The following is a 16,639-nucleotide window of genomic DNA, read 5'->3' on the forward strand; positions in this document are numbered from 1 at the left end:
TTTTCTATTACTTGATCAAGGACGCCACTGAATTCCTGAACAGGTGACTGCAGGCTTTGCCCTCTTTGGGAGGCTACATTATATTTCGGCAGTGTCTAAAATGGCTCGTGTTCTTTGGAATTGTGTCATAAATGAGTAGTCAGGTCCCAGAGCCAGCACCCCAAAGAACTTGCCATTTGGGCATTTCTGGTTGGCGAGGCAAGATGGCCTGGATTTTAGTTGATTGAAGACACCCTAAGAACCACAGGGGAAACACACTAATTTAATGACAGTACCTCCAGGGCTGTCTCTGGCCCCCCAAATCTAAGATCCGGTGCTATCTTACCTCCCAGTCAATGTGCTAGATGGGAAAGGAACAGATCTCAGAGAGAATCAGAATCCAGGCACTTTTTTGGTCCGGGGACGTTGCCTAGAGGGGAAGGAGACGACAGGATGCTTTGAGTTCCACATTCACAATGTTTTTTCCCCTCCTGGCTGGTGGGTGTGGGAGGGTGAAGGACGGAAATGAGGAGGCGGTAGACGCACGGTGGGATGTAGCCTGCTTTGTTTTGTGTCTCACGTCAGCAGAGTGTATCCCTCGTCATCTCTGACCTTCTTTTCCCAATTTAAGCCAGAAAATTAGGCGACAAGGATGGGAGTAGGATGGAGAAATGTCCCCAGTATGGGTGGTGCTGGGGACATGATGACAGCAGCAGCAATTACCTCCAGGAAGAGTGACATCATTGCAGGAACTCGAGACATTCAGGAGCCTGCAAGGAAAGGCAGGGAACCAAGAACACTGCCTGGTGAACAGACTTGGAGGGCAGAACCAGGAGCTGGGGATCCAGTTACTTAGTTGATTAGGGCTGGAGCCAGACTTCGTGGCACTAGGACCAATGCCCTGCGGACACACAGGTGAGTGTCCCTGAATTGGGGAGGAGAGCAGTCAGCAGAAACAAGAAGTGGTGGTATGTGCGTATCACCTCCTGCCTGTAGGAAGTTTATGGCTCTCAATGGGGATCCTGGTAATGAGACAAAAGAGGATGACAGGTAGGAGCTGGCCGAAGGTTGTTTCTCCCAGGTGGAAAGGCTTGGGTTCCAGAAGATGCTGAGAGCCTCTGAGTCTATTCTATTTATCCAGGTTTTCTTAGTTTATTTAGAAGAAAATGTACTTAAACGATGACACGGGGTCTCTACAATCATTTTGAGAGGAGCTAATAGCAAGTGATGATCGTAAAATTAGTTTAATATCCATTTATTCCTCCTATCCCACCACACTCCTTGCATCTTCTTCTGCTCCCCTTTCCACCCCTCCCTTATCTCTGAGAAAGTAATTGAGAGAAAATAAAGACTCGGAGGCCAGTTTTCCAGCTAGTCAGCTAGTGGCAGTATGCCTGATTTAATATGTTATAGAGCCACCTTCTGGTGGTAAAGGTACATTTCACGCACACCGTAAATTTCCTTTCAGTTTCAATTACCCTAAAAAAAAAGTTCCTCCAGCACTGACACCAGTAAGACCACTGGGGAATTTATGCAAGAATACGGATTCCTTGGTCACACTCCAACCCTAATGAATTAAATCCCCTGGGGGTGACCCCTTTCTATTCCATCTTTTTAAAAAGGTCCCCAGGGGATTTTAATGTTGCAAAGGTTTTATTTATGTCAGGACTTTGAAATGTCGAGCAATTTCTCTTTCATAAAAAGTTGGAATAGGAAGAATGGCAAAGTAAGCAACTCTTACCCGTGTTGTGTGTAAATTTTTGCAATGAGAGGAGACTGTTTTGGCAGAAATTCTTGATCTCGGCTGAACTGGCAGGAAAACCAACCGTTCTCCTTATTTGACCCCCCCCCCCAAGGTTCCTGGAATCGAGAATGACATCAGCTATGAGGAGAGCTTGTGTGTACTACTGTACATTAGTAAGCACTTGACCTTCGGTCACAGTTAGAATGACTTCTCTACATTCGTTGTTCATTGGGCAAATTCGATCTTAAAAAGGAAAGCATTCTTTTTTAATGGCCTGACTCTGTGTTTGGGGTTGCAGACATCATTTGGAAATAGCATGATGACACATTATCTAAGGAGTAAATATCTCCTTATCTCAGAGTAACTGAGAACAGATATGATCATTCTCTGCCAACTTTATTACTAAAATCACAAGTTTTAGAAATTGACTTCAACCAATATAAGTCATTCTTTTTTTTTTTTTAAACAAGGTAATCAATTTTAGTGTAAATAAAAATAATGAGTCTTTAGTGTTTTTCCCTTAGCAACTCTCTCTGTATGGTAGGTTATAGTCAAAAGCTGTTAGCATATTTCTCTGCAGTTTGATGATTTGGTTTCAAAGGATTCTGATCTGTTGACGTGTCTGCAGGTAACCCCTCAACTCAAGACACATGTATTGCTTCGTGGAGGAAGTCATAGTTTGTCTTAACAATCTATCAGTGCCCACAGCTTCCACTTCCTCTCAGTAGCAGAAGTAAGAAAAAAAGAGCAAAGTTTATCCCACACATCTATGTTTCACCCAAGTATAAAAATGAATGTTCTAGGGCTCAGAGTTAGGCAACAGAATGCAACAGAGGAAGATAGGAGTCCCTGCAATGGAAATATCCAACCCAAGTTTGGCAACAAGACAGTAATGTGGTAGAGGCGGGGTTGAAACATTTGCTCGAAGATTACACTAGATGAGTTTTATGGTCTCTTGAACCATCTTGTTTCCTCCCCATCCCTCCTCCAGCTGTAGATCCTTTTTACCTTTTCACAATTTAGGCCTTTCTTGCCTCTCCTCTTTATTATCTTTTCTTACTTAAATCTTCCACGACTTTTGCTGGAACTGGGTCTAATGGAATGTCTTATATATAAATATGGACCTGATATTTTAAAGTTTACTGCTACCAGCAAAACCTTGATACTGTGCTTTTGGGAGTTTTCTAATAAAGACTTCATATTGGTCACACACTTTCACCTGTGGGACAGCTCAAAATATTCTCTACACCCTCCTCAGATTCAGTACCCAGGATGAGATGCTCGGACCTCAGGAATCAAGGCTCAGGAAACACTAAAAGTTCTCAGAATGAGGAGTATAGATGGCTTGGATGGGAGTTACCTCTCTGTGCTCCCAGCACCCTCACAGTGGTAGGACTAGTGTGTGTGTGTGCAATCCTAGGGCAGAACTTCTCAACCTCTCCTCCTGAGATGCCCCAAGCATGAAGAAGAATAAATGCACCACTTTCCAGAGCCCCATGTGGCCAGCACTGATCATAGCGTTTCTTTCAAGTGGTGTGTGTGTGTGTGTGTGTGTGTGTGTGTGTGTGTGTTTTACAAATCCATTCAAATTTTGTTATATATGTATATAAAATTTGAATAAAGTTGAGATTCTAGAGGTGCTATGTTTATCTCGTGGCTTTGAGTCCTTCCTGGTGCACATCCATATCCCTGGGCATTCATGTTGCCTAATGTGAAAGTCTCAGGTCTGAGAGAAATGCACCATGAATCCAATTATACACAGTGAAGCTCTCTTAGTTTCATCTCCAACCTGGTTCAGCAAAGTACAAGACTACAGGTGGATTTGAGGCCAAAACTTGAAATAGTGCCTATTTTCCAAAACTTGGGCAAAATGGGGCAACACCTGGTTGCGAATCGGGGACATAGGCCCAATTTTTCTTGCCACGAGAGACTCGATTATCAACTTAGGAAGAGTAGAGGACCAAAGACTTCCAATCTAAGACTTAACTCTCTGCTTTTGACTTGATCAGGAAAAAAACTTCACCCATAGAACTGACCCATAGAACTTTGACCCACTGAGATCTGTTCTTGTTAAAATTTCAGACCAAAGGAGGGCTTAGTGGGTTACGCCTCTGCCTTTGGCTCAGGTCATGTTCCCAGGGTTCTGGGATAAGGTCAGCATCAGGCTCTCTGCTCAGCGGGGAGCCTGCTTCCCCCTCCCCTCTCTCTGACTGCCTCTTTGTCTACTTGTGATCTCTCTCTGTCAAATAAATAAATAAAATCTTAAAATAAATTTTTTTCAGACCATGGTTCCTCACTGGGCTGAGTGGGGTTCTTCTTTGTTTTCCAGGTTTACTGGGATATTACTAACACATAACATTGTATAAGTTTAAGGTGTATGACGTAACGATTTGTGAACATGTATGTCCTGGGAAATGTGGATCGCAATAAGGTTAGTTAGCACACCCTTCACCTCACATAGTTACATTTTTGGTGTTGCTGTGGTGAGAACATTTAAGGTCTGTTCTTTCCACAATACAGTATACAATACACCATGCTATTTGCTAGGTCCCCAGAACTTATTTCTCTTACAAGAAGAAGTTTGTGCCTTTTGACCAACATCTCCTCATCTCCTCTCACCACCACCCCTGCCCCCAACCGTGGTGTTTGTGTTTACTTAGTCTTCACATTCCCAGCACCTGGCCTTTTCTCAGCGCCCACGGATACAGACCTGATTCTACCAATCTGAGAGAAACTTTGACACTGACCCAAAGGCAAGTTCAATCTAAGGCATTTGCCAAACCACCCAGATTTGGGTCCTTACCTGACTGACTTGCCACAATAAGATTTTGAAGAACACAGATGTCAAGGGGATGTATTCATTTATGACACAAATTGAGTGAAAAAGAAAAAAAGTATCTCAGCTCACCATGGTCAGTGAGAGACTGTCACCTGTCTCAGCTAAACCCTCTGTTCCTCGAGGCATTTCCCCCTCTCCTCTGCACTCACTGGCCATCACCTGTCATTCACTCACATAGTACTTGAGCACTAACTTGTCCCAGGCCTCGCCCTCCTCTGAGGGTGCTGAGGTGTACAAAGCTACCTGACACCCTTGAGGACATTCCAGTCCAACAGAGGAAGTCCTTGGCCCTCATTTCCTCAAAGGCAAATTTTCACTGAAAATTACACTAAAGCAAAACCAGCAAATGAGAAAGTTGGGTCTCAGGAAAATAAGAGATTATCTTCAAATTCACTGTTTATTGAATTAACACATACCGGTCAAGCTATTTATTGAAAATTTGGGGATATGGACAAAATACTCTAGGAGGGGAAGGCGAAATGATTGCTGAGCCTTCTAGCCCCAGCACCTGCCTGGGGAAGGGCACATGGGCTGCCACCCTGAGTGCTGAATGGGGAGGCAGGGCCTGCTGTAAAGCATACACTGTTTCCGTGACTTCCAGTAGGGTGTTGACAAAAACCACTGCCCAAGGAGTTGTCTCTCTCTTGGGTGATGTCTGGAGGGACACAGCTTAGTCTCCTTTGATATGAAATGGCTTAATGGTGAGAGGAAAAGCTTGCCCTGGAGTTCTGGGAAAATCAAAGGGCTCTATTCATTTCCTTAAGAAAGAAAAATTGATTGAAGTTTTGGTGGATTCCAGCCAGTACCCAAGGCAGGAGAAGACCCAGAAATGAAACAAAAACAGCCAGCTTGCATGATGAATCCTCATTTATTTTCTCCTGAACTTTCAGATTAAGTCCCAGAGAACAAACGAAATTCCCTTGAACGAACAGATCTTTGCCTCTTGTCCTACCGTCTAAGGGTTGCAATGTTTGAAAAAAATAGGCTCGTTTGAAAAAAAAAAATAGGCTGGTTTAGAGTCAATTACACATTACTTACTGGGATCTTACTTAAGCACTTATAAAAAGTTCTATTTGGAAATGATTTCAAACATTAAAAACGATTGCGAAAATAAAAACAAAAAAACCCCCACATACTCCTTTTACCTAGATTCATCTGTTGCTAATATCTCCACCATCTGTTTTTCTATGTATTCGTGTATGTGCATGAAATATATGTGTATTGCATATACACTCACACCCATTTGAGAGTAAGTTATATATACCATGGTCATTTACCCCTAAGTACTTCAACCTGTATTTCCCGAGAATAGGAATATTCTTTTACGTAACCATAGCCGAGTTAACAATACTTTTATCTAGTCTTCTGCCCATATTCCAGTTTTGTCAGCTGATCTGACAAATGTCAGAACTGATTGGCCAGATTTTCTTTGTAGCTTTTCTTCCCCTGCAGTAAAAAGGATCCAGTCTGGAGTTAGATATTTGCCATTAATTGTCATGTCCTTTTAGCTTCCTTTAATCTGGAATATTTTTAGAGCCTTTATCTTTAAGACACTTTTTAAATTTTGTATTTATTCAATGTCTCTTGATGATTGGATTCAGTTTATTTGTTCTCTGCCTTAATACTGCACAAAGATATTGTGTCCTTCCTGGTAAAACACTGGCGGGGGGTGGGGGAGGGGGTATTCATCTAGTCATCTATTCCTCACTAGTGATGTTCATTTCGACTGATCACTTGGTCAGGTTGTTCTCCACTACATAATTACCGTGTCGTTTCCCTCCCTTGTCACCAACAAGCATACTTCTGGCAGATCCTTAGAGACCATGAAAATATCCTAACTGTCATCAAAACTTGCTGGTTGATTTAGCTAGCAGCTGTTGATGAATCTAGCCTTTCTTTTTTTCTCTGTCTCACCTTACCTATATTTTGAGCACCTATTTCTGGTAAGGACTCATATATTCCTGCTTTTTTTTTTTTAATATTTATTTAATTTTGAGAGAGAGAAAGACAGAGAGAGAGAGAAAGCAGGAGCAGGAAAGGGGGGAGGGGCAGAGGGAGAAGCAGACTCTCCGCTCAGCAGGGAGCCCCCTGTGACACTGGATCCAGGTCCTTGGGATCATCACCTGAGCCTAAGGTGGACCCTTAACCGACTTGAGCCACCCAAGTGCCCCAAATTCCTGCTTTCTTTGAAAGGTTTCTAATTCATTAGTGTACATAATTAGGTTGGTGCTCAAATTATCCCAGATTTAGCCAGTAGGAGTCCTTTCAAGCTGACTCTTGCATCCTCTGGTAAACCCCAGCATTTTTGGAGTAAGTTATTATTTTCTGACATAAGAAAATATTTCGTCTCACAATACATCATCTTTGCCCTTAATCAGATTAAGGGCAAATTATCTTAATGAGTCAGCTGTGCTCTCTGGTACTGGAATATCTTTGCTCCTTGTTCCTTTCAAAAGACGTATCTGGGAAAGATAGGCATGTATGTATATAGACTTACAGTACAACACTCAAGTATATAATCAAAATTAACATTACCAATGAGATACAGTTGGATATCATATTATATAAATTATATATAATTTTTCTTTATTTCTTACACTGGTAGCACATTATATAGTCCTTGTACTTTGCTTTGCTTTTTCTTCTTAATACTATCTCCTGGAAATCACTCCATACCAGTCAATGGAGACTTTTTTCTTTCCTATTTTGACGGCTGTACAGTCTATTTCCTATTTTGACAGCTGTACTTACTGTAGTTTATTCGACCAATCTCCTATGTTTGGACATCTGGATAGTTTTCAATACTTGGCAATTACAAATCATGCTGCCAAGAATAACTTTGTGCATATAGTGTTGGAGGTAGAGCTTCAGGGTCAATTCCTGAGGAGAAATTCCTAGGTCAAAGGATAATGTAATATGCAGTTTTATTAGATATTGTCAAGTTCCTCTTCATAGTGATTGTGTCATCTTGCATTCCTCTCAACAACATATCAGGGTACCTGTTTCCCCATAGCCTTGATAACAGAGCACATTGTCAAGGGTTTCAAATTCTTCACAAGTGGATGAAGAAGAAATGATGTCTTAGTGAAGTTTTAATGTGCATTTCTTTTAATATTAATGATTGAATTTTTTCAAGTGTTTTAAGAATTATTTTTATTTTTATTTTTTATGAGATTTTATTTGCCAGAGAGAGAGAGAGAGAGAGAGAGCGAGCGCACACAAGCAGGGGGAGCAGCAGATAGAGGGAGAAGCAGTCTCCCCACTGAGCAGGGAGCGTGAGGTGGGGCTGGATCCTAAGACCCTAGGATTATGACTTGAGCTGAAGGCAGACACTTAACTGACTGAGCCACCCAGGTCCCCCTCCATAGGTTTTGAAAGCTTATTTATCCTGTTTGTAAGTTCTTTATCAGCTTTTATCTGTAATATACGATGCGAGTATTTTCACCTCGTTTATCATTTGCCTTTGACTTTGCTTTTTTGCCATGAAAATTGCTTTTATTTTTAAGTAGTCAAGTATCCATCTTTGCTTTCATTGTATCTGGATACACACACACACACACACACACACACACACACACACACATATATAGAGAGAGAGATATTTTATTTATTTATTTGTCAGAGAGAGAGTGCTTGTGCACAAACAGGGGGAGCAGCAGGCAGGGGGAGCCGCAGGCAGAGGGAGAAGCAGGCTCCCTGCTGAGCAAGGAGTCCAAAGCAGGACTTGATCCCAGAACCCTGGGATCATGATCTGAGCCCCTAAAGCGAAGGCAGATGCTTAACCTACTGAGCCACCCAGGTGTCCCTGGACACATATATTTGTAAAGTTACATTTGTAGGAATAGTTACAGTATCTATGTACGATGACTACAGTGTATATTATAGCACATATATATGTGTGTGTATATGTACTATAGTGTATATATATATATATAAAACTAGTTATAATATCTATATACTATACTAGTGTATGTATATATGTTATATATAAATAGATACAGATATCCACACACATATTATGTATAAACTTATAGTTAAGACAATATACCATTTTCTCAAGAGTTTTTATTAGGAATGGGCACTGGATTTTGCCAAAGACCTTTTAAGCATCTTCATCTTTTAAGATTAATTGTATGCTTTTCCTCCTAAGCCCTAATTATATGGCAAAATATTAAGAGATTTTCTGTTATTGAACCCTTCTTGTATTCTGGGTATGCATAATTCTTAGGTGAGATTTTCAAGTTGGGTTAATATGTCTCAGTGCCTTTGTCTCTATTGACGGCTCCTTTCTGAGGCCTTCTGAAAATATTTCTCACATTCTGTCTCTGAAATGATACCCTTTTCTTTATTCCTTTCTCTTCTTTACACATACTTTTATTTTCACATGTATTTATTTGTTTAAATGTCTATTTCTCCCATTAAACTCTACACTCATGGAGGGTATGGAGGGTGTGGTTCTTAGATATTTTTTAGATCAGCTTTTTTAAATAAAGATTTTATTTATTTATTTGAGAAAGAGTGAGCAGGGGGCTGGGGAGCAGAGGGAGAAGCCGATTCCCCACTGAGCAGAGAGCTCAATGCGGGGCTCCATCCTAGGAGCCTGGGATCATGATCTGAGCTGAAGATAGCAGCTTAACTGACTGAGCCACCCAGGCACCTCCATGTTCTCTTCTTTACGTTGTGATCTTGGGTATATTACTCATCTCCTTTAATTTCCCCAGTGTGCCACCATATAATCACAATCTCACAGAGCCTTTGAGCAGACATGAGAAATCTGAGTGAGCAGACAAGGCAAAGAATATAACAGAAGTTAGAAGACTATAGAGATGCTGGTTGGGAAGAAAAATTTTATTCAATCATTTCAAAGGTGTTCTTTGGCCCTGATCTTGCCCAAGGTCATAATCTCCTGCTCTCTCTCTGGCTGCAGAATGCCGCCTTGTAAGTAATCACAGAATCCAGGGAAGAAAGCCCCTTTGCAGAAGCTGGGAAATAAAATGCCCTTCTCTCACTATCTCATTTTGTGTTTCTTCTTGCAACATCAGCCCATTTCTCCAGTTAATGTCTTTTTCTCCCACGGGGGTAACTTTCACTCACCATTTCAGCTGTCTCTGCTGGTCACTCAAGCTTTGGGTGGTCGACATAGCCATGACAGCTGTTATCAAACTCACGGAACAAAGTTTCTGTATTTTTGCAGATTCAATCTTCAAGTGCAAGTCAAAGCCAACTCTCCTAAATCAGGGTGCCTAGAGGGCTGCCTTCAAGAACCTCTTGCTGGCTCTGGGTTTCGGAGACAATGCTCTTTCATTATCTCTGGCCTTGGTCAGATTCTCTAAACTTCTTTTGGTGTCTGGTCTTGATTACTCTTTTTACTTTTTCTTAGTCTTTTTTTTTTTTTTTTCACACTTTCTTGGCTATTCTACCTTCAGGGGTCAATTATTTCTACTTTTCTTTGTTTTCTGTCAACAATTTGGGCATTAAAAAAAAATCAATATTTACCTAAATGTACACAAAACATCTGTCATCTATTGTAAAAAGAGACAACAAAGCAATGAAATATTATGATATAATGGAGATTGATCACACCATGGACTGGAGACCAGAGATGGATTTCCATCATTCTGGCTCAATCCCTTTTGATTATGTGATGTTGGGCAACTCAAATTCACAGAGTGTCTTAATTCCATTTTTGTAATAGGACCTCTAATGCCCATCCTGGCAAAATGTTAATGTTTTTATTTTTTTTTTTTAGATTTTATTTATTTATTTGACAGAGAGAGATCACGAGTAGGCAGAGGGGCAGGCAGAGAGAGAGAGAGGAGGAAGCAGGCTCCTGCTGAGCAGAGAGCCTGATGTGGGACTTGATCCCAGGACCCCGAGATCATGACCTGAGCCGAAGGCAGCGGCTTAACCCACTGAGCCACCCAGGCGCCCAAATGTTAATGTTTTTAAAAGACCTATAATGCAAAGTTAATTTGGTCAAGCCAACCATATGTTCTTCAGTTAAAACAAAACTTCTGCTGGATCAAAAAAAAAAAAAAGCGACTATTCTTGACAAAGGCACATGTGAAGCTAGTCTTATTTATTTCTCAAGAATTAATGAGGAATGGAGGGTAATTAAGGCAGGCAAACATTAGTTTATTTTTCTATTCATTGGGCTATTACTGTGTAACATGCTATACCTAAAGACAGTGGTGTTAAATAATGAGTATTTATTATCCCGCACAGTGTCTGTGGGTCAGGAAACCAAAAGAGGTTAGCTGAGTGGTTCTGGCTCTCATGAGGTCCCAGTCAAAAGATCAGCTGAGGTGCAGTTAACCAAAGGCTTGAGTGGGGACTGGAGGACATGCTTCCAAGATGGCTTGCTCATATGGCTGGCTAGTTGATACTTGTTAGCAATAGGATTTTGTTCCTTAACAGGGGGCCCTCTCCACAGGGCTGCTTGAGTGTCCTCACATCATGGTAACCAGCTTTTCCCAGAGAGACCGATCAAAGAGAGAGCAGTGCAGAAGCTACCATGTATCCTATGACCTAGCCTTGGAAGTCACACTCTGGTGATTTCTGCATATCTTATTCATTATACTGGGCCAGCAACCAGTACTCACAAGATTGTACAAGTACATGACCCTGGATTTGAATATCTCCTTAAATTTTATACCATAGGTGTCTTCCTTGCCTTACCCTAGTCTTGGCCAGCTATACAAGTTAGTTGCATTTGGTATCAGTGGGGATTATATAAGAGGCAAGAATCATGATGGACATACTAGAGGCTGGTCACCACCAAAAATAAGTACCTAACCAAGATTCTGAATAATGAGAAGGGACCTTGAATGGTTCAGCAGTTCTCAACTTTAGCTGAACTCTGAAATCACCTGGAAGTGCTAACGCCTCGGCCTCACTCCACAGGGATTCTGATTTTATTGTTTTGGAGTGGGACAGCTCTGGTGTTTAAAAAAACTCTCCAAGTTATTCTCACATGCGGTCAGGGATAAGTACACTGCAAATGAACTAAATGTTCCCTCTGAGACTGAAGTCCACCCAGCATTTGCCTATCATATCTGATAAGAACATCTGTTGCCCCTTCCTAGGGCAGAGAGTTTGGGTGGTTTAGAAGAACAAGGAGCATCAGTAATTTACTCACTCAGGAACTCTTGTTGAATACAGAACAGGTGTGGCTAACTAGGTTTCTTTTCCATTACCTATATGTTCTATCTGAAGTATTTTATAAAAGAGTGGTAGGAACAGGATTAATTCAACAATGCTAGTATGATTTGAGCCTGTATTTACCTCAAGACAGATAAAAACATGCAGACTGGATGAACAGGAGAGTTCCCAGAAGAAAAAGAGAATAATAGGATTTGCAGAAATTGGGTTGGGGTTAGGGTGCCTGTTTACTCATGTAATAGTTTGACGTACCAATGCACACATACATGCACACACGTGTTCAAGTGCACACACACACACACGTAAAGCTGAGGATGAGACCAGACCACTCTTAGTTCATATCATTTTAGAGGGCAATGAAGTATTCCCTATATCTACGAGGCTACTTGGTTGCTGGCCAGGTTTTCTTTGATCCCTCGTCCATCCATGGGGCAGGCGCCTGGGCAGAACATGGTGGGAGGAAGGGGGACTGGGACTGGCATCTTGCGCAAGGTATTACGATTTCCTCTAGTGAAAATAAGCAAAATATTTTCCGTATGAGGAAAACTTGCACTTATTTGGAACTCTTTCTAGAACTTTTACATTTTCTTCTTTTTGTAATTTTCCTAGGGAACGCAACAAACCTCAGGGATGATCATATTTTTGGCAAATAGTTCAGAATGTTGGCAGATGCCCAAATGGAAGAGGATCTGGCGTGGACATATGCTTGAAACCATTGTCGTCACCTCACTCAGTGAACTAAAATGAAAAATAAAAACACCGCAAGTACTTTTTTAATAACAGCAGCCTCATTTGCACTTCTTACATAAGCAAGAACATTCCTACAGATCGCATGGGGTATGAGCATGACTTCGCCTCATTCTTGCTCAGTTTCAGGCATGCAGATGAAAGGGGCTGAGTTGCTGGGAAAACAGGTCACTCACTTCTGACATCCACTGCAGCTGCAGTAAAGGCTTGGCTAGAGGGCAATTATGTTAATAAAGCACAATATCCAGCTTCTCGCAGGATTCTAGCAGAGTTCTATGTGGCAAGTCTCAAGTGGCTCTTAGAGAGTCTCCATCTCATGACAAGGCAGATCATTTCCCATGGACTCTTGAATGCAAGTGTACTTGATGGGAGGTGGAGGTGGCTTGAAAGGCGGGGGTCTTTCCATGCTAGGAACAAAACATTGCTCTTTCAATGCTAGGAATGTGAGGTGGTGATTCAAGGAAATAGGAAAATAGGACACAGAGAAAGAGACATCCCCACTAGTTCCCTCAGAATTTTTCCTTCTGTTTATTAGCCACGTTATAATAGCATTAATATTTATAGATATTATATAGCTTGTGAAGCATTTTTATCATAACATTATTTAATTTGCATCTAGGGATTGGACATTATTGTCATCATTCTACTGAGGCTCAGAGGTCTTCAGCAACTTGGTAAAGAGAACCAGACAAGCGATTCTGGTCTTTTGACCAGAACCCATATTCTCCATGGAAACTGCCTCCTAATAGAAGAAGTGTTTCTCTTATGTGGGTTAAAATACTCCTCCAGAGACAAAATCTTTAAATTCTGGGACTAACGACTGAAGGTTTTCAAATAATCCCTTTGCCAACCTTACCCCCGCCTTCACCCACACAGTCACTGTGCACTGTGAGGATAGGGCTGAGATGGGAAGAAAGGCTCTACGGAACCCTTGTATTGGTTGATGCTGGGTGGTTAATGTCAGAATCCCTTACATTTCAATCAGTGAACATTCTTAAAGTCATCTTTATATCAAAAGTACTGTTCTATGTTAGCACAACTCTTTGTCTGAAATGCATTTGGCATATGTCTGAGTTTGGGATGTAGCTGTACAAATTCTCCAACTCTCTTGATATCAAGACACAGAAATTCATCTGTGGACAGATTTCTGTCCTTGACTCAAATCCATAACCCCTTGCTGTGGTATAGCGATAGAGATGGACATGGAGAAGGAGAGAGAGAGAGAGAGATTCTCTTCTCTATATGACTCAAATATTGGATTACAGAATAATAAAAAGAATCAATTCAAAATTTCAGATTCCCACTTTCTTCTTTTAATAAAAATATCTAATGCCTATTACCTGTTTTTTTCTGATGCGTTGATGCAGATAATATATTTCAACAGGTAGATAAAATTCTAAGAAATTTGCACTTCTGTTGTTTCAGGGAAATTAGGAAGTCCTCAAGGTCATATGGTAGCCAAAGTGTAGTCCTTGGACAAGAGTCCAGAATTTCAGACTACTGGTTTAGTGTTTTGTTTTTCACCAGGAAACACTTGCCGCACATGGATATAGAGTCTTCAAGGACAGTTTAAGTAGAAGGTACCGCACAGTGGTCATTGGCATTTTAGACAGTAGTAGTAGGCGTGGGAGAACAGCTCTGTATGTTGTAGGGGTCTCCTCCAATCATGGTCTACTCTGGATCCAAAAGAGCCAAGTCAGAATAGTAAGGCTTAATCTGACATGTCATTTCAGATGGCGGAGTGGAGGGAAAAGATTCTTGGAGGATATTTCAATAAGACAAAAGAGGGGTAACCCACTGTTTACTTTCTTTTGTCCTTGGGAAAAAAGAAAGAGGATGGTAAAAGCCCATTTTGCTGAAAGCAGTAGGGGTTTCTTAAAATTACCTTTCTCACTCAATTTCACACTTGAGCATCTGGGCCCAGCTGGGCCCAGACAGTTCAGAGATGCATGAAAATGAAAAAGTAATGAAGATTAAAAGAAAAATCAGTTTTAGTGTTTGAGGTGAGGCAAGGCTCCATTTTCATTTCATGCTCACTGACTTGCTCCATCTGAGTGTCACTGACTGAGCAGGGAGAAGGGGACACCAAGGCAGAAGTTGCACAACTCATCTCAGCTGGGTGGTGCTGGGCAAGGTGGGGAGCTTCTCTGAGCCTCTTTTCCTCAGTTCTATATGAGAATGCCATAAAAGAGTGATATTTAAAGTGCTCAGTGAGGGACACCTGGGTGACTCAGATGATTAAGCATTTGCCTTCAGCTCAGGTCATGATCCCAGAGTCCTAGCATTGCGGGAGGGATTGAGTCCCGCATCCATCTCCCTGCTCTGCAGGGAGCCTTTTTCTCCCTCTGCCTGGCACTCTGCCTACTTGTGCTCTCTCTGTCAAATAAAGAAATAAAATCTTTTTTTAAAAAAAAAAACAAAACAAAGTGCTGAGTGAATATATTGTACTGAAAAACTATCTCTGTTCCTGCAGATTCAGGATTATACTCACATTTCCTTCTGGTACTGGCACCACCTTCTCACTCCGAGACCAAACAGCGCTATGCAGAAAGAGAGCAAAGCTGCTACAATCACTGGCCAGGACATTCCATCTTTAGGTTTATTGACCACAATACCTGCAAAGGACATAACGAGAGATGAACTTTTATGCCAAACTTCGGGAATTTCAAAGCAGCATGACTTGAACCCTCTCTCCTACCTGTTTTCTCCAATGGTCCTCACTGACCACAGTCATGCTCTGGGATCATACCTATGCCTTGTTCTCACTTCCGTTTTTGCACGTCTGCAGTTACTATTTATGTGAATGTCTTTCTTGTTATAATGTTCCAGAATGAATCTTTTTTTTTTCTTTCATTTTCCCAAGGCCTTGGACAATTCCTGGCACATAATGGGCAATGAATTTGTAAAAATGAAAAATAAAAGGGATAAGCTCTAAATCTGTATTCCAAATTTACTCCAGTAAAGGAAACTTTATATGTGAAGTAATGGCCTAGCTTTGGCTTTGCTTATTCTTTAAGGAGTCATTATATGCTTTATGGAATATTTATGTATTAGGAGGAGGAAAAAAGCATCATAACGTCATAACATTCTGATGCCCTGAAAATCCCAAACTGAGAAGGCCTGATTAGTACGCACAGAGTTGTAGTTGCTCAAAAGATCATCATCGAAGACTTTTCCTTTGGATGTCACTCAGGGAACAGTGTCCAGAATAGAGATTTCCAAAACCTTCTACCACCTCCCTTCTTTTCCTTTCTCTCTCCTTCTACGCACTTCGGCAATAGAAAGGAGAGAAGTGACAAAAGGGGTAAAACTAAAATCAGTTATTTTGCTCTTTCTAGGGTCTGCAAAGGGAGGAGGTCCAAAGTAAAGGTCTGGCCAGAATTATATTGGTGGGTGATAAGCAGACTTGTTTTTCTTACCCCTTGATTATATCCACACTCAATTCATTCATTGCATTTCTAGCATTTGTACACCACGTCAGACTGTGTGAATCAAAGACTTTCCAATATTGTTGATTTAGACCAGAGGCAATGTAAATATCATATTCGGACTGTTTTACCTTTTTTCTAACATGAAGGAAGAATTAAGAAAATTAACTCTCTTAGGAAGTAAGATTGATTCTACTGCAGAGAATAAGAGGGAATGTTTATAATTACACAGTTACTTAATATTTTCCTTTTTGAAAAGCATTTTACAATCATGTTAAAAATTCAAATAGTACAGAAATATAAAGCTACAATGAAAAAGGAGGTGATTTTATGACTTTCAGATGCCAGTTATCCATATTAGAGGCAGCAACTTTTAATAGTTAATTATGTATCCCACTAGAAATTTTATACATATATATGTATACATATATATCTGTTATTTTATACATATACATATATAAACATGTATATGTATCATGAATATATATCTCTTTTTCTTAGAAATGAGGGCAATACATATTGTTCTGTCCCTTGTGTCTTTCTTTTAAAAATATGCTCTTGAAAAAAAATAAATAAATAATTTTTTAAAAATGCTCTTGGAATAACTTCCCATGAAAGTGCATAGATATTTACCTTCTTTGATTAAATGAGTAGCTAGTTCCCCAATATATAGACGTATCATGGTTTATTTACTCAGTCTCTTGATGTTCAAGGGTTAAATTGTTTCCAGGCTTTTGTTAT

At 40.7% G+C, this 16,639-nt stretch overlaps 1 protein-coding gene and 1 long non-coding RNA gene across 2 annotated transcripts in view; one reads left to right on the forward strand and one right to left on the reverse strand.

The window, feature by feature from the left end:
* Nucleotides 1-661: 661 nt before the first annotated feature.
* On the forward strand, nt 662-14,994 carry LOC132010205 (uncharacterized). Its single transcript, XR_009402193.1, has 3 exons — nt 662-894; nt 12,333-12,560; nt 14,944-14,994. It is a non-coding gene; the product is annotated as an uncharacterized LOC132010205 (long non-coding RNA).
* Nucleotides 12,761-16,639, reverse strand: part of CD96 (CD96 molecule) — a 90,329-nt gene continuing 86,450 nt past the window's right edge. Inside the window, exons 13-14 of the mRNA XM_059388132.1 lie at nt 14,962-15,085; nt 12,761-12,877 (exon numbers count right to left, since the gene is read on the reverse strand). Of these exons, the coding sequence (XP_059244115.1) occupies nt 12,769-12,877; nt 14,962-15,085 (233 nt within the window). The 3' untranslated portion in view covers nt 12,761-12,768. The remainder of the gene's footprint in view (nt 12,878-14,961; nt 15,086-16,639) is intronic.

The sequence above is a fragment of the Mustela nigripes genome, chromosome 2 (genome assembly GCF_022355385.1).
Source record: "Mustela nigripes isolate SB6536 chromosome 2, MUSNIG.SB6536, whole genome shotgun sequence".
Taxonomy (NCBI): domain Eukaryota; kingdom Metazoa; phylum Chordata; class Mammalia; order Carnivora; family Mustelidae; genus Mustela; species Mustela nigripes.